Genomic DNA, 18,613 nt, shown 5'->3' on the forward strand with positions numbered 1-18,613 from the left:
TTGACACATTACGACACAACACTTTGAGGAATTGGAATGGCTATTTATTAACTAAAGTTAACAAATGACAAAGTACTTGGACAAAAAACCCATTAAATGAAAGTAGAAAAGTTTACAACTAACAAATTGTTAATAACTCAACAGGAACATTGGGATCTAGATAGATATGCAAATCTTAAATGGCTTACATCTAAAAGTGATGAAACTCTGTAAAATTCTTTATGCAATGACTTTGATTTCAATGTGGATTTGAAAAGAAGAAATATCATCGTATTACTCCATTCCCATAGTAAAGAGACTTTGGAAACTTGTTTCATGCTTTATATCTGTCAAGCAAAAACAAACAGCTCTTTCAACTTTAGAACTCTATAATTATTTTCTGAAGAACATGACAATTTGTAACAAGCGATTTTCAGTTCGGGTAATTAAGGTGGCTCAAGTTTGGGTAATATAGGTGGCTCAGTACACTGTATCTATCATAGGCATCCTTGCTTTTTTAACCACTATTTTCTGCATTTTCAGCAAAATCATGAAATTGTCATGAAATTCATATACATGTACATATTTATTTTGCACCTCCCCTTGCTTTGACCTAATAAAGGTACATATATTAAACCCAATACATCAAAGCTATTTTAGTTCAGTACTCCAGTACAGCTTTCTGCATCTGGCATTCCAAGGCATACTGACATTATCTTTATTGCACCTTTTATTACCAGTAATTACCATAAGTTCCAGCAAATTACAGAATACCAATAGGGTTTTCAATAGCTTGTCATAGAAACTATATGAATGAAAATGTTACTTTTCTCATGTCGTAAAAAAGGTACATAACATTTGATAATTTCATTGAGACTGAGTATGTAATATGTTGATGTAATATGTACTTATACACAGGTGAGACCTCTACTTTCAAATACTGAGAGCTGTTGAAAGGCCAGCGGCTTATTTAAGGGTTGTAGGGATAGTGGCGATAAAAGAGAATTATGGTGGACTATGCCTTTATTAGTCATGTTCAGCTGGAAAAAAAAAGCAATTGCAGAGTTTCGATTTAAAGATGTTTCACACTGAGTAACCATTAAGAATGTTTTTAGGTCACCGGAGTCAGTTAACCTATTGCAATTGGTCTTCATCTGTTGTCATGCATTGTAAATAAATTTGATGGTTTGTAAATGGTAATAATGTTAATTTGTTCATCTGCATCAGCTGTAATTTAATTACTTCTGGTCATTACCTCTCTCTCATCAAGTCACCAACACTAAATCTTACATGCATCCTACTACGACATGATTAGACAAAGTTCAGTAAAAAAAATTACATTTAAACTTTACACTACATTAAAACTTATCCAAAACTTCTACATAGATCATTTTATACATTTAATTATTTTCTACCTAAATACAAAAAGGAAATGGACGATATTTCAATTAAAATAAAAATAACAGCATTAAACATTTATTAAAGTATATCCCAAGATATGTACCGGGTATGCAAAACATTTTCTTGAATTATCTGATATTTATGAAAACCTCAAAGTTCAAATGATGTTCATTCAATAGTATGAATAAATCCCAAAACTTTTCCTAGCTTGTCAGGTTTCAATACATGGCTAAAAATAAAAATTCTATTCATCTGGGAATGATAACATTATAAAACTGTGCAAGGTATTTCGAGTGACTTCTGAATGGAGAAAAGATATCAACATTTCCCATGATAAATCTCCGTAAAATACTGTATCTGTTTTTCTTTATAATGGTGAAAAATGATAGTGTTGATGATGATATCTTTGCTATTTTACCTTTCATCAATTTCAACCGCGCTAGGCATCTTTCACAGATATGTGTATTTTTGTTTAAAATTATCCAAATACGTTGGGTCAGACTATGATATATATAAACATTTCTTATGGCAAAGTACAATGGTTATAAGTGCATATATCATTGAATTAAACATTTTCTACATAAACTTGTTAAAGTTGCTACAAAGCTGATTTATCACTATCGTGTAAATGAATTTCTTCTCATTCTTGTTTAAAAATATCCTTGCTTTGATCAATACAAAGTGAAGGCCAACACCAGCAAAGTAAATAAAACCAGTCTCTGATGACTTCCTTCTTCTTTTGAGTTTGCTTTGCTGTCTGTTGAAGAAAAAAAAATATCAGTATACTTTTATTAATTTGTATTACGTACAGCATAAAACTTAACTTGGAGTCTTACCTTTGAATGGGTATTTGTCTTTGGATTCTAAAAATACCATTCCCATTCCATTTGTGTTGTGAAGGTCGATGTGGCAATGGAAGAACCAGGCACCAGGATTGTCAGCTTTAAATCTAATGACGACATATCCTCCAGTCGGAACTATGATGGTGTCCTTTTCTGGGGGATTATTTAGCTGAAGACCCGGTATATTATTACCTGTCGCCCAGCTACTATTGGCCCATTTAGCCTCATTGCAGTAGTTCTTGGTACCTATACACTCAATGTCAGTAGTTGAAGCCAACAACTTTCCTGTATTCGTATCATAGCTTCCAAATCCCATTTTCATGACATAAAAATTGTGACCATGCAAATGTATAGGATGTGACCACCCTCTACCATTGCCTAAATTAGTGATGACAAATTGGTATATCCAGTCGGATGCAAGTTCAATGCTGTAAGTGCAACTACATATTTGGTCCTCTCCGCATTCACTGGCTTTACAGGGCGTAGTTAGTGCTGCCTCGTTTGTAAGGATTGGAAAGGTAGGATATATAAATTGACGGCCATTGACTGAGCCTGGTGTGTTTCCTGGCTCTCCAGGAAATGCAAAATTAAAGAAAAGAGTTTCATCAACAATTTGTACTTCTTTGGACTTTGTCAAATATTCATTGCTATTTGCTTGATCAAACGTAATGCACCTTCGTCTCATACTTGTTGGATAATAAAGGTATGGACAATTAAATGTTATGCATGGTGCTACCGATGTACAGTGATCCTGATTTTCACTGTCTTTACCTTTATAACTAAAAGCTCTCTCTTTGTAATGAATGAATGCCTCTGCTGCATGATATTCACGAGGATTTTTCGATGAGAGGTCTTCAATGCTTTCGGCCACTAATAGATAGGTATCAGGATTCTTGTTGGCACTCAGTGTAAAGTCATACCTTTCACCGGGATGAATGATGAAGGACTCCACAATCAATTCGCTACTATTGCTTCCAGTGCCACGAACTATTTCAAAGCCATCCGCTGCTCGAATATTCAATTCAGGATGCCCTTGAACGTAAACCCGAAAGGGATACAATGTTGCAGCACTGATAACACGAAACCGATATGACCGTCCATACTCCACTTCAAATGTTTCAAGTGGTGCTCCATTGTTATAATAGGTCCCATAGTAATCGGCTGTGTAAAATCGTCCTTTACCATTAATCAAACCAGAGTGCATATGAAATCTACTAAAACTGGCACCATCATAAGACTGTGTTGGTTCTTTTATGGTATTACTTGTCAGATCCAGTACGCCATTTAGCATGCGTAGGTACAATGTCTCGGGCTCGTCATCATGATTCCAATCCTGAATTAAAACAGTGAATCCGACCTGGGGCTGTGAGTAGAACTTATATTTTGGATATATTATGAGCCCTCCATATAAGCCCATACTACGCTGGTCGCCAATGTGTGCATGGTAAAAATTAGTTCCGGTTGGTTGAGCAGTAAATTTGTAGGTGTATGTGTGTCCAGGAAGAATCGGACTCTCGCTGATGAAGGCCACTCCGTCGAATTCTGGAGTTCCTTTTTGATGCATTCCATGCCAATGTATTGTGGTGGAATCGGTGTGCATTAAATTACGAACATGGATGATCATTGTCTGATCTTCATACGCTTCAATTGTAGGACCAGGAAACTTCCCATTAATGGCTATGACAGATCTAGAGCCATAACCATCACCAGTGATAACCTCGGCTTTCAACTTTTCAGATATTGGGTTTACATAACTTGTATCATTGTACAAATATAGATTCCCTGAGCGAGGTCGAAGTATTAGTGGGGGGTTTTGAGTTAGCATGGTAAGTCTGTGTTCAATGGTTAACGAGCATTCACAGGTGTCACTGGTTTCTCCACAAGTACCAGTCTTGCAGGTTGGTCCATTTTCTGGACTAAGCCACCAGCTCTGTGGTGTACATTTTTGCATGCAAAGAATGAAGAACAAAGTCCGTAAACTGAAAATATAACACAAAATACCACATATCAATCCATTTACTTTATGTTAACTGAATTTTCCCACCAGGTGCTATTTTTTTGGTAAAATCTTGAGGGTTTATCTCATCCACAGAAAAAGAAAATCATTGGCAAGAAAAGTCTTACATTATTTTTATACCTAGCTAAATATTTTTAAAAATGGTAAAAAATTGTAGATAATATTAAATGTATCAAAAGTGTTTTTACACAGCAAACAGATATGATAAATGTACCTTTATAAATTTCATTTTTTATATTGAAAAAACTCACCTTTCCATTTCAAAGTTTGTATGTGTAACATCTAAATGGTTCTCTGCTCTTACTGAAATGCACACTTAGGTGTCTTAAATTCAGTATTTATAACACATTAGAACGTAGTATCTAAATGGAGACAAGATTTAACATGAATATTTGTGTAAATATTGCATGTGCAATTTGCAAAATAGTTTAAAGCAATCAATTGTACCGATAATTCACTCCATTTTCAGGTTGTTTCAGTTTCGGTAATTTATAATGGTAGATTGAATTTGATCAGTCAAGCAAAATCTCCTTTCTTCAATAGATTTTCAGAAAATTATTGACTTATGCAAAAGTCACTTTTTGAATTTTTTTCCATTCTATTTGGCAGATTTAGATGATTGTAACCAGGATAATATTTCTTTTGTTGAATACACAATATTCCGACAATATATCGACCATTTCTTGTCAAATTGTTATTTTAAGCTGTAAAAAATTGAAATTAGATACTGTTGTTGGATGAAAACCAAGAGCTTGGCCTTTTTAAAATGTGAAATAGAATGAAAAACTAAATTGCATTGACAACAAGTTATTTTCTTTGAAAAAGAAAATATCATTCCCTGGCCATGCAACAAATTGCAGAGAATAAAGTTTTTGACCAATCCATCGATTAGTCAGACTGTCAGTCCTCCTTTTTTTTTTTTTTTTTTTTTTTTTTTAAGGGGGGGGGGGGGGGTTAGCAGGGCTCCCTTTTAAAACCTCAGAATGTTCTGGTGTTTTCTACAAGGTTGGGGGTAGCAGGGCTCCTTTTGATACCAGCTAGAATGTTCTGGTATTTTCTACAAGGTTGATAAGGAAACAAGCTTATTAGGGGAATTGGCTTAAAAATATGTGCAGACTTATTTGTTTTCTTCCTGACCAAGGACTAGAAAGAGATACAAGATCAACCTTTAATTTTGTTTCAGCTTTTTTCCGCAAGGTCAAATTATGTTTCATTTTGGTTATGGAAAATTATGACCAGTAATGGTATGGAATTTAACTGCAAAAAGTAAAGTTAAAAGTTATGAGTGTCATACTAGAAATCAGTTCAGAGGCAAAAAAAAATAAAATCTGCTGATCTACATGAAAATGAAATATTTTATACTGTGGTTTCGTCAATATTCGTTGAATGCCAATTTTCATGGATTTCGTTATCATTAAGTTGATCCTTGAAATTAAGTTTTCATTGAAATGCAATTTATATTAACATTTTGTATTGATAGGGTCATTGGCCACGAATTTACGTATCATTGAAACTGATTTTCACTTTATCCACAAAAATTGACACCCTTGAATATTAATAAAACCACAGTAAATATTGTTAACAGATCACTTACATGAGACTAAAATTTGAAGGTGAAAATCTAGTTAATCCAATCATGATTTGTCAAATTTCTCTGTGTAAAATGGAATCGATTAAAGTTGAGCCAAAAAAGATAGGTTAATAAGGCATGTAAAATGAGGACAGATAAGATACTGTAAATTTAAAATATCAAGTTTACTTTTCTGATAGATATTTTATAAATTATTCAAAACAATGTACAGTGTATATTTAATATAATATTGATTTGTAACCCTTAAAAATGTTAAATACACAGGTACTTGGAATAGGTTGATTTAAACTGGTGTATGCATGTCAAAACCTCCAAATTATAATGTCATTTTTAGACGGTGGCTATTTATAGCCACTGTCTATTGCTACGGTCCTGACCGGAAGGGTATTTCTCACGGGGACCCTAGCGGATAACGAACGATAACTCTGTTAGGTACATGTATGCAGTGTTTTATCTACGTGTCGATTTCAGTAGGAGAACTCATTTTAATCTTATCAGATATTTTAAGCATTGTAGCTGCTAATTATTTTGTACATACATTTAAATAATGTATGAAATTGTGTTTTATTTTAAATGAGCCGTTACCCTATCTGCTTACGCGGTATTAATAATATAAGGCTCAAACTGCCAGTTTTGACGTTTAACTCTGTATCAGGACTGCATATAAACTATATCACTGCGATAATTGGTCAAGAAATCTCACAATAATTGCTTCTTGTTTTTTATGATATAAATAATTGTCAGAAACACACTATTTAAACTGGTTTGCCATTTCATATTTCAGCAATTATGCTTCATCGATAAATTCAGCCATTTTCAACGCATTAGTTTTAGTTGAGCAGTATATTTTTTGTTGTTGTAGCTTATTCCAAAGAATTCACAACAGATACTGACAATGAATATTACATAAATTACATTTCATTGAACTTCAACCGATCAATGGCACAGTTTCTTCTACAAGTTTGCATGTGTTTTCAAACACACAAAAACTTTAAATTTACGATACAAATGTGTTAAATTTTCGACTGACCTGTGATTTACAATGTACCTTATTTTGTACCTCACTCAGTCTGTAGAAACATAAATTTTATTACAGGCACCTCAATATTCATCAGACAATATTTACTGCAGATGTTGACGCTTTACTTGCTGCTGACTTTCTCTCAAACACGCTAATCGACGTCGGATTGTAAAATTCACGTGCAAATCGAGTCGCCATTTTAAATGTTTACTAGTATAAACTACATTTTACGATGTTTCAAAGATTTATAGTTCAGATTTTTTTTTACATATGCTGTAAAACGTCTTATGGATTCCACGGCGTGTCAGCTCGTGTATCTCTAATTTGCAGCAAACGCTAGCTTTTTTGTGAGAAGAAACATGCGATATTCCATATACATTTATGGTACATAATGAACGGTAATGTAAGAGAGCATCTTTTATTTGGTTTGGGGGCATTTTTTCACTAACAGATAACATTATTTACATATGTACGTAAACATCGCCCCGTTTGTTCTCAAATGATTCTTAATTCGCGAGTACAACTCTATTATGAACTTTCTTCGACATTTGTTTCCAAGTGTTAGCATCATTTTGTCAACATGCATTTACAAATAGGCGGGCCTATATAAATGCGCCAGTTTGTTAAACTCGCAATTGAAATACACACCGGTTAGAAAGTGTCATCACTTAACACAATGCTACATCGGCCGTAGCGTATACATTCATGCTATACTTGCGATAAATAATGAAACATGAAGGCAAAAAAATGTGCTTCATAGATGACTGTAGAATGTGGAGAGATGACCCACTACATTTCAAAAATGTCATTTTGTAGCTCAACAATTGAAAGTTTTAGAAATATAATACAAATCCGAAAATTCGTGGTCATTGTCTCATATAGCATTTAAACAACGCACTTTGTTGTGAATGAAATGGCTCAGTGGTTAGAGCACCAGCCATTAGGAAACTTTATAGAACTTGGGTTCGATACCACCAAAACTTAAAAATTTATTATTTTTTTCTTATCTTTTTGAAATATTTCAAACTGAATATAGTTAGAAATTACCATTTTGTAAACTTGTATAATAACATATCAAATATATTTAATTGAAAAAATGCTAAATTTGAAATTGTATTTTACAACTAAACCAAAAGGGCAGTTGCGCCATCTTACCCCCCCCCCCCATCTTCTTTATATACACAGCTGTACGGTCAGAAAAACGTGCGTTCAGCTTGAATTTTGTTTGTTTGGTGTTTTTAAAAACTTATTTTGTATAATTAATCAATATTTGTTGTAAGTTTACTAGAAAAGTTTAATGTAGCAAGTAATTTATGCGTGTTAAAGTGTACTGAGAAGCGATAAAATATACATGTGACTTTCCCGAATTCATTCAAATGGTTTGAATAAATCTATAGCTAAATACAATAGAACAAATGTTTAAAACGTTGATTAATGAAACTGCCGCGACCGAATGCTGTATGATATTTTTTAAAATTTTCATTCACTTTCGTTGTGAGCAAATGGAAATAATCCCCTAAAGTCGAAGATAAAATATTGATTTACTCTTCTGTTTCATGATGACGTGCACTCCAAAAGCAATACCAGTTTTATCAGACAGGTTCTTGTAAACCCATTCCATTTTCTTTACACCTTAATGTATTAACTGACTATGAGGGGAAAAAAAGCAAATGTGATGATCCACAAGACTGCAACTTTTTCCCCGTGAAGAAAATGAGGGAAAATGCTGTCGAGAGGGACAATTAACATACTATATGTATGCCCAAATAGTTAGTAAAAATAAGTATTTTATCATACCAAAGCTTTATTTGTTCTCGTTACTTTGAGAAATCCACAATATATTTAAAGCACAATAGTCCAATCCACACTTTTCAAAAGTTGTTCCCATTTGCGGGGTCAACCCAAAAGTCATAAAGGAAAAAACCAAAATTCCCCTTCTTCAAACAATCAAATATTTGGGCGCACTGTGATGAAATCGCTTTGGATTTGATTTATTCATTCAATATGTGGTGGCAACCATTCAAACGGGGTTTTAATGTCAACTGATATATATACAAACATATTGATACAAAATATAGATACAAACTTCTATACGACAAAGACTACTGTGATAAATCTTTGGGTCTTTCCCAAAAGATGACGACCAAAAGACACAGCATTTGTAAAGTGTAGAGTGAGATCACAGCTACGATTTCCACAGAGTTATCCATGTAGGAAACTCACGACTAGTTGTGCGAGTAAGCGTTAAGTATAAGTACATGAATGCAATACTGGCCGCGGTTTTCTACAAAAATAATTATCATACATCACTCATTGTTACATGTAATATGCCACTTTCAAACGACGCCACCGTCTAACAGTACTTTCAGTACTTTGATTAGAACTGCAATGCCTTTTCTTTCATTGAGTGGGTCTGAGCTTGATATTTTTGTCATAGTCTAATAAGGTCTAATGGCAAACCAATTTTTATCAACAAAAACGTTGAGAGGTGACCCACTATTCTTAAAAAATATCATTTTGTACATGTATCCCAACAATTAAACATGAAATGGCTCAGTGCTTCAGATATTTAGCATTACCTTATAGAACTAGGGTTTTTAGGTTGTGGGTTTGATACCACCAAAACTTATGTTTTTTTTCCTATATATTCTTTGTTAAAATACTCTAATCTGAATACAGGTAGAAATGATCCTTTTGTAAACTTGTATGATAACATTATCAAATATATTTAGTTGAAAAAAATTAAATTTGAAATTGTATTTATGACTAAACCAAATGGGCATTTGCACTATCTTATTCATCCATCTTCTTGGACAGGATGTAAAATAATATTTTGAAAGTCCCAATTCCCATATGGCATAATGATGAGTTTTGCTTATAAGTGCACAGCCTAACTGTTATGTATATTACGAACAGGGAGCATGGTCATTTTGTCCAGCTGTGTCTGAAGATGCTGAGCACACACCTGTCCCTGGCTCAGGTGGGAGGGATGACATGTACAGTGCTGGGAAACCAGGCCCCACTGCTGAGAAATCTTCTGTTCCGACTCCTGGATTCCAACATTCCAGACAGTATTAGAGAGGTGAGTTGAGTGATTGATTCCCATATACTGCTGACTGGATCACGAACCCAGGAATACAGTGCAGAAGTTGTTTTTGACAGGTTGCTAATTTTGGGTTGTTTTAATAGCCATTTGGAGAACATGTAGCTCACGTAAAGTTTTATAATTGCTAAATAAATTTGCTCCCTTGAAACTCTTAGAACTTCAAAACGAAATTCATCAAACTTTTAGCACACCTTTGATCAAGTGAAAAGCCCAAGAACGGGGTCTTACAAGGTGTTAGATATCCCCCACTTGGAGAAAATATATAAAGATGAACAATTTTCAGTTGTAGTTAAAATATTAAATTTTGGCTTGTATACTTTGTTTATCAGTATAAATTTCAGGATACATGTCAATAATGTGCTCTTATTGTGTGAACACGACAGGTATATGTTTTTAAATTACCAGTAAATTGCACAGCGTTTTATACCAAAATGTTCACCATCTACTGTAAGTTCTACTAGAATATTGCCAATTTTAAATATGGATGTCATTTAATTTGGTCTTGACTCTATCCTAAAATTACCTTTATTCTAAGGATAAGTTTTTGGTTATTTTAAGCTCACTGAGACGAAGTCAGGGGGAGCTTATGGCTATACCCTCAGTGTCGGTGTCATTGTTTGCGTTGGCGTCTAGACCAGGTTAAATTTTTGTTGCAGGTCCTGTATCTAAGTTATAACGTGTCTTAACTTCACCAAACTTGCATGGATGATGCATCTGGACCTACTTATGGAAGTCAAAGACTTGGATGTTGAATCTGAGCCATAGGTTTCAGATGCTGGAGGAGGTTGTTTTTAGAGTTGGTGAAAGTTTTTGAAGCAGGTGCCCTCTGATGATTATATCTTAGTTATTACTGGTCCTACCTTCACCAAACTTGCATGGTTGGTGCGACTTATGATACTGATGCACCAGACAGGCTTGGATTGTGTATCTGAGAAATAGGTTTAGGATGCTGGATGAGGTTTTTTGGAACAGGTCACTTGTTTAATAGATAATAGTACTATTTCAAACTTGCATAGTTGATTTAACTATAATACAAATAATACAAACTATAAAAAAAAAAAGATAAACCATATGATTGAAATTTCACTTAAAAAATAAACCAGGAAACCACTTATTAATGTGAAAATTTTCCAGTCAATTACATCATTTGATCATTTCTGGTAAGCTAACAAACTTGCTTACGTCCATTGACCTGGAGGGTGTGTTCCCGTTTTGCACACATTTGATAATTGGGTATAGAACAATGGGTGTGATTTGTGTTGTGATAGCATTTATAGTCTGCTTTCGGTCAAAGATTTTACCTGGATTTTTACCTGTTTTATCAGCGCCTTAACGATAGAACAAGAAGAATATAGATATTTTGTTGTGTTTTTTAACTAATTACTATCACCATTTTTTCCGTTTGATAAAATAAAGATAATGATATAATTAAAAAGTCTTCAATTTTCGCGCACTGATAAAAAAATAATGATTAGATGATTTGACTTTCACGTTTTTGTCCATTTACCTTAAATATAAAACCAAATGAATTAAGAAAACATTGCTGGTCCCAAGCCAATTGGAAGCTGATTCAATGGATAATTATATGATGAAGGGGGAAACTACATAGACAGTCATATGACGTACTCCGTGTCTCTTTTTACAATTGAGTTGCAAATTATGTAAAACGCATGTTTATAATTGATTGTTTGGTATCAAAAGAAAGAATATTATGAAAGAAAACAGATCTTTATCACAAAATATTTCGATCTTTGAAGTAGCGACCTTGACAGTAGTTCTTCTGACAGAACAGCTTTAGTATATGGCGGGTCAATTTCTAGTTTTTCAAATCAGAGGTTAAATACATAAAAATATGACAAAAATAATTTTTTAATATTAATGCGATATACCTCAAACCGAAAAAGGTTGAAAATGCATGAATTAAGTCTTCATTTGATAGGTTTTGTGAAGTAATCTTTACAGTTTTTGAAGCATATAAAATTGCCGATTTATCATTATTCAGTTTGTCTATTTTCTTCGATTATTCAAGCCACAACATAAATGAAAAAATATTTAGCAGCGTTTTCACTAGACGCATTTCCTCCATTTATGTCAGCAAAAGCAATAATTAAATATTAACATATGATATTTTCTCTTCAAACTTTTAACATGTACTTCCAATAGGCAGTAATTTAAAGACAGGCGCTACATATTCAACATTTTTGCAATATTCATGTTTAAAAAAATAAAATAAAATTGTTCATGACCAAATTGATGTTTAAAATCAAATCAAATTCATGAATATGGATCAATAATTATGTAAATGTGATTTTATGCAAGTAATATTGTAACATAAAATTAATGTAAATATCAGTTGCGAGTAGATATGTTTTATTTATTTTATTGTCCATTGCCCTCGCAGGAATTGTAATATAGACTATAGCAATTAAGCAATTATCTCACCTGGTCAAATTCCCGTTTCGCACACATTTTTTCGATAACTAATTTACAAATGTGTGCAAAACGGGAACAAACCGACCTGGAGCAAGCCAAAACTCATCACAACGTCATTTTAACGTGTTTCCTTGCTCCTATGTTTTATACGCCTGACAGATAAACAAAAAACATGAGTTATTCTTCATTTCGCATCTATTGTGTTTTCATTTTAAGATAACAACGTTTAAGCATCTTCTCCATTCTTGATTTTCTAGTAAGTAATTGTTTAAGTTTATAAATTTCCAAGTTTGTGCCTACGCTGGGTACCCTGACTGCCGACTTGTTTATGTAACATGGTAAGCAAAATATTAAATATTTTTTAATATTACTTTGTTTAATTATTTGTTTAATAGGTTTCTTCAATGTTTATACCAATTTTCACCAATTGTCACCTACAAAGGAAATATCTGTGTTGTTTCAATAATTTCCGAACAACCCTCATACATGTACATGTATATAATGCAATGGTGCACAATTTCAAATGTGAAATTGTTTTTTATAATGCATATGTTCTTTTGTCATTACAATATTCTGGGTGAGGGGGATTTGTCCGACCTCGTACACCCTTGTTCTTTTCACCTGCTAAAAGACTTGCTATATGGTGACATTTTTGAGAATTTACATGTACATGCATTGGATAATCTTGAAGATTAATGATTCAATGATATGATAATTGATTTTTTTACAGGCTGTATCGGAAATCTTGAAGGTTGGGGCCTCCCTTCTCCTCCCACCCCTCAGAGAAAGGATGGAGCTGTTGCACTCCCTTCTGCCCCAGGGGCAGGGACGGTGGGACAGCCTATCCAGGGGAAAGGTAGGTATTGTCAGAACATTGGTTAACTGCCTAAGAGTTATTTTCTATTACTAATCCATGTGATTATTAAAATTTGAAACACAGGTATGTGTATCAGAGTGCATGTACAATGAAGTGGTGCTTGGAAAAGAATTCTGTTTTATCAAAGTGTACCTTGTGTTTTTACTTGTGCAAACATTTTTAAAAAACCAAGGTTTAAAAAATTCTTAATTTCTTATTCTTGTGAAGGAAACTGATTGTGCTTTTAAAAATAATTATTTTATTGCTAAATGTATCATGTATCATAAGATTTAAATGTTCATGTATATGATTACAGGTTCATGAATATTTATAAAAGAGATTTGTTTATCCTCATTACAGCAAATGCAGTTGAGTTTGATATTGACGAGTCTCTATGATAACAATCACATATCCACATTGCTGGGATTCTCGGATTCTGCTGACCATGTGACTTCATCCCAGCCCTGTGATGGGTCTGTGGATTTGATGCTGGCTGAAATACTCATGAAAACAATTCTCAGAAATCTAGCCAATGAAACAGTAAGTAAAGTAAACAATCATCTATGTAAACTTGGCATTGATTTTTTTACAGGCTGTATCGGAAATCTTGAAGGTTGGGGCCTCCCTTCTCCTCCCACCTGGTAGATGAAGGTTTCATCTACTACCAGTATTTTTATGTTGGTTCTTATAGATGTTAAAGGAATAATTCAGCTGATTCATGCAGGAGAGTCTGCTTCATATAATTTCATCCATGGTCCTCACTTAGAGCAAATACAGACACATCTATTGATAGTACATTGTACATTTCCCACCTTCTTTGAAAGGAGGAAGCTTTAGATGACCTGGAGAAGAACTTGGACAAGGAGTTTGAGCACAAGATGTTCATGATGGCCTTCCCCCACCTTCACAACCTGCTGTCCTCCCTACAGAAGCACTTGTTGGCCTACTGCTTCACCCAGCAGCCATGGAAGCCCCACACCTCACCAGCGGCAGAGCTTCTGTTCAAGCACACATCACTGATGTTCACCGTCACCAAGAGCCTGCTGGATAAAGCACTTGTACTGATGCAGCATGAGAACTGCAATAGCAGTGTGATCATTGCCATTGAAGGTTAGCAGAAATTTGTTGCTTTTTCTGATAATGCCATTAATAATGGTAGTACATTTATACATGTATCAGGTTGGCTGTACATGTATACAGTTGAATTTTAGTATTTCGAATATTAGTATCTCAAATACCATGCATATGTCAAAATAATATGATAGTGCCAAAAATATATCCTCTACAAAATCAAGTTTGAGGTATCAAGATATATATAATTTGCATCATTACATTTATAATGCATGCATACACATACTTTTACTTTGACTTGAAAAGATTAAAAGTTTAAAGACTTGAACAATAGATTTGACTGTGTCTTTCCCAGATATTCTGTACAACTCCCCAGCAGGAACCATGATGTTCCACATCATCAACGCTCTGTTACTGCTGCCTCTGGACTGGATCAGTGAAATGTTACCTGACATTCTGCCCCTGCTCTCTGTAATTGACTGCCTCTGTAAAATGTTACCAGAGATCCAGAGTTTTGAGGCCTTTGAATCGGAGGGTAAAGAAGTGTACTTGCAAAATAAATAAATCAGACTTGTATCAGCTTTCTGATATGATGAGTCTTTCATTGTGGAACATATTTTATTTTTTCAATACTGGTTATACAGGTATCAATATTCATGAGCATCAATCAGTGGATTTAGTTAGATTTACAGAGTTTGCTTTGCATAAGTAATTGATGGACAGCAACCATTTTTTTAAATAAACTCAACAGTCAACATGGAAATCCCCAAAATTTGGTTTCAATGAATATTGATAAAACCACAGAAAATGAACATTTGAAATGTTGAAACTTGTAAAATGAGGGTGAGAATTGATAGACTGAAATTTTGATAAAATGAGTAAAACAATTTTGACAGACAACACAGAGGAGATCCCAGAGAAATGGTCCTGGCTGGTGGACATGGAGAGAACCTGTGCCACTCTGATAGGGCAATGTCTGGGGGGAATGTTAGTAGGCGACCAGATGTCCAAACAGGAGAAGAGTTGCCTCCCTTGGCTCGAGAACCCAGTGTTTGGAAACGGTGCTGAGATGAGCTCAAACCAAACTGGTAAGCTCATCATTAAAAGATATCAGAAGAATTTACTTTGCATTCTATACACATTATATTTTGCTTTTTTTTAGGGGGTTGTTGATTTATAGGTTAATAAATGAGATTTTTTGGAGGTTGCTCATTAGATTTTTAAAAAGTTGACTTTTAAACACACTTGTAATTTATTTTTTAATCGTAAACATTATGGAAATTCTGTGAATCTTCCTTCCTTAAATTGAAGTCAGTACACTCTGAACATTTTCTGAACAGTCACTGGGGCTCATTGGGAAAATATGTTTGCAATATCAGACAATAATTACTGAAGTGGCAATTTATGTTTTCAGAGGAAGCCATTCATGTAGTTCTGGATTGTATCAGCAAGCACCAGCTGGTAGGACTGGAGGATTTAAATCTGAGTGCTGATGAAATAATGCTCCTTGAGTTCTGTTGTGGACTCAAGTCTGAGGCAACAGATAATCTCTGGGAAACTATGCAGGATTATGCTTCCAAAGAAGGTATTTTTTGCTAAGATAGATATAAGGTTTACTTTAATGCGTTTCCATTTGTTCAGTGAGTGAGTGTCAAACTACATGTGCATAAATGTTGGGAATTGGGAAGTTTATGATGTAAAACTAGAGAATACAGCTCAGGTTTTATCTCTCTTTTTTAGACTGGGACACATCAGAAATCAGCAATGATGAGGAACTGGACACTGTTACCCGATGTCTGCTGTCTGCTCTACTGAAGCATTGCAATCTAGTCAAAGTCGCTCTTTATCGCAGAAAGTAAGGGAAAGGGCCAGCATATTTTTTTTTCCTCTCAAAATTCTTGATTTAGTGAAACACAATGTAAAATGAGATGATTAAGGCATGTAAAGTTAAATCAGGATCTATGAAATATTAATATGTGGCATAAGGGCCTAATTAAGAATGTGTTCCTATTACAGCCCACCCAAGACTCTGCTAGTCATTTTCCAGTACATCTACAGAGTCAGAAGCTGCCTGATGCAGCACCACAAGGCTAAGGGGGGTGTCCCACTCAGACAGAGGCAGCAATCCCTGGAGGAGGGGGAAAATAAGTCCCCAGACTCTGGCCACGCCCACCAGAAGATAGAGATCTTGGAGGCGGAGAAGTCTCCGGGGAATGAAAACGATCAGGAGAGGGAGGAGGCTGTTTCTGATGGAGCCATATCAGGTAGGAGGCATCAGTCTGTTCAGAGAATCATTAAGTAGTGATATAGACAAGTGTACATCTGATTCAGTAATATCCCCCAAATTTTTGTTTATGTTACTTTACATTGTAGGCAGCATGACCATATACTATAGTTTTTTTTTACTAATAGTTGCTCCAAATGTGAAATGCTTTCCAATGATTCATCTTTTAAGATATTGCAAGACATTACATCAATGTGATAATATTTTTAATCATGTCTGCAGATGATGAAGGAACCATTAAAGATTCCCCACAGATTGTGAAGGAGACAACGTTTGAGGAGGAGTGTAAGAAATATCAGCAGCGGTGCTTGTTTCTGTTGCTAGGAGTGAGACCCGCCGTCACAGGTAATAATAGATAATCAGTGTAGTTTCACTGTGTCTAGACTGTAGATGTTGGCACTTTCTCTTAGTATCACTCTCTTGTTGTGTGTTGTAGAAACCTTATCTCTCTCCCATATGAAGAAATCTGAGGAACCGCAGCCAGGTAAATGTACATGTACATGTAGATGTGTAATATATTAATGATATTCTCATTCTAAACCTTTGAGATTGTATTTCTATGTGTAGTTTCTAAGTGAATATCTGTAGAGTACTTGTTTGATTGTGACTTTTGAAAACACATTTTGATATTAACTCTAATGCAAGTGTACATTGTAAGAAAATTTTTATAATATATTCAAATACATTTTTATTCAAAGTATCTTTTTAACTATTCATAACTTGTTTATTTTTAACTTATATCCATGAATAGATAAGATTTCTTTAAAAGTACATGTAGATGTATGATTGTCAGATCAACTAGGAGAGGAAATTTTTTTTATTGTTATTGTCATGTTAATAAAAGGTCCTTTTATGGAACAGTAAAACATGGTTATAGCGAACACGCTTATAATGAAGTGATGCTTACAGCGAAGTGATTTTTTTCATTCCCCGTGACTATATTACATGTTGTAAACTTGACCGATATAACGAATTACGCTTATAACGAAGCAGATTTGCCCGTCCCTGGCGCTTCATTTTAACTGTGTTTTACTGTACAGGTAAATGTAACATTTATCTCTGAGTCATGTAGTTACCTCTGTAATTTGCATTGTTACAGAATGTAGCAGATCTTCAGAAACTACTCTATCACCAGATGTCAGACTCAAGAGAAGAGGAAGTGTTCCAGATTTGTCTCCTTCTAGTAAATTCATCATAGAACAACAGACAGGAGCACTAAGACGGGTAGAGTATATTTATTATATTCTATTCCAATTTTAATGAGGCATGCAAAACCAAATGGTGTATACACACTGACTGAATTATTTTTTTTTTAAGATAAGATGTTGAACATAAATAACTTGGTGGTGAAATAACATTTTTTTTCTCTTTGTCACAGAATGAGGATGGGAGAGATGGAACCTCAACACCTGATCATAACCAAAGAGGTACTATGAAATACATGTGTAAAAAAAGCAAAATGCTTCTGTTGATAAAACAGTATCACGTTCTCATTTAACTTGACTCAAAGGAGTTTGAATGAAAATTTTTTTTTTTAAATACCATTGTTGAAATAAACCAACTTTGTATTCTTTAGATACTAATGTGGCATCCCTACAGAGAGTAAAGGAAATGTTGCGACGTCTTCGGTGGCAGCAGGAGCGCTCCACAATTCCACACAGTCACCACAAATCTCACAGCATCAAGAACTTTGTACAGCAGATAGCATCAGATCTGTGTAGGTTTGTGTGTGGAGAAAAAGCAGGAAATCCAGTCCTGAGTCAAGAGTCCTCATTCTCCTGGGAAGTGGAGCCTGTAGAAATGGCACTAGCCTTGGACGATCAACAGAAAAAAGCTGAGGTAGGCACAACTTAATAAAATGGACACGATCAGTGTTAAAAAGTTTTCAGTTTTGCAGTTGTGTGCAGGAAATTTCAATGACTTTAACACCCCTATAATTTCCATTTTACATTGTTAAAAATCACAAATTATACACAATGTCAAGTGGATTTTCATATGCATGTGCCTTTGAA

At 34.5% G+C, this 18,613-nt stretch overlaps 2 protein-coding genes across 3 annotated transcripts in view; one reads left to right on the forward strand and one right to left on the reverse strand.

Annotated features, from left to right (window-relative positions):
- Positions 1–9: 9 nt before the first annotated feature.
- On the reverse strand, positions 10–5,950 carry LOC128175441 (uncharacterized). 2 transcript variants are annotated; one of them, XM_052841067.1, is made up of 4 exons: positions 5,834–5,878; positions 4,491–4,601; positions 2,217–4,201; positions 11–2,137 (listed from the first exon to the last, which is right to left on the reverse strand). In XM_052841067.1, the coding sequence occupies exons 2-4, from the start codon at positions 4,496–4,498 to the stop codon at positions 2,052–2,054; spliced, it is 2,079 nt and encodes a 692-aa protein (XP_052697027.1). In that variant the 5' UTR covers positions 4,499–4,601; positions 5,834–5,878; the 3' UTR covers positions 11–2,051. The 2 variants fall into 2 exon arrangements, with proteins under 2 accessions (XP_052697026.1, XP_052697027.1); XM_052841066.1 differs by lacking the exon at positions 4,491–4,601 and having other exon boundaries at positions 10–2,137; positions 5,834–5,950.
- Positions 5,951–9,750: 3,800 nt separating this feature from the next.
- Positions 9,751–18,613, forward strand: part of LOC128175442 (probable E3 ubiquitin-protein ligase HERC1) — a 41,834-nt gene continuing 32,971 nt past the window's right edge. Inside the window, exons 1-14 of the mRNA XM_052841068.1 lie at positions 9,751–9,933; positions 13,121–13,246; positions 13,607–13,786; positions 14,071–14,356; positions 14,673–14,852; positions 15,214–15,405; positions 15,732–15,902; positions 16,058–16,172; positions 16,334–16,581; positions 16,824–16,946; positions 17,038–17,085; positions 17,701–17,825; positions 17,980–18,028; positions 18,178–18,440. Coding sequence (XP_052697028.1) covers positions 9,751–9,933; positions 13,121–13,246; positions 13,607–13,786; positions 14,071–14,356; positions 14,673–14,852; positions 15,214–15,405; positions 15,732–15,902; positions 16,058–16,172; positions 16,334–16,581; positions 16,824–16,946; positions 17,038–17,085; positions 17,701–17,825; positions 17,980–18,028; positions 18,178–18,440 — 2,289 coding nt within the window. The remainder of the gene's footprint in view (positions 9,934–13,120; positions 13,247–13,606; positions 13,787–14,070; positions 14,357–14,672; positions 14,853–15,213; positions 15,406–15,731; positions 15,903–16,057; positions 16,173–16,333; positions 16,582–16,823; positions 16,947–17,037; positions 17,086–17,700; positions 17,826–17,979; positions 18,029–18,177; positions 18,441–18,613) is intronic.

This window comes from Crassostrea angulata, chromosome 3, assembly GCF_025612915.1.
Source record: "Crassostrea angulata isolate pt1a10 chromosome 3, ASM2561291v2, whole genome shotgun sequence".
Lineage (NCBI taxonomy): Eukaryota > Metazoa > Mollusca > Bivalvia > Ostreida > Ostreidae > Magallana > Magallana angulata.

Bases quoted from the DNA above. Each gene is read 5' to 3' on its own strand.
- LOC128175441 (XM_052841066.1), bottom strand. From the start codon at position 5,877: ATGATTGGATTAACTAGATTTTCACCTTCAAATTTTAGTCTCAT. The intron at 4,202-5,833 runs GTAAGTGATCTG...TTATATTTTCAG, and splicing joins CCTTCAAATTTTAGTCTCAT to TTTACGGACTTTGTTCTTCA. The intron at 2,138-2,216 runs GTAAGACTCCAA...TTTCTTCAACAG, and splicing joins AGACAAATACCCATTCAAAG to ACAGCAAAGCAAACTCAAAA.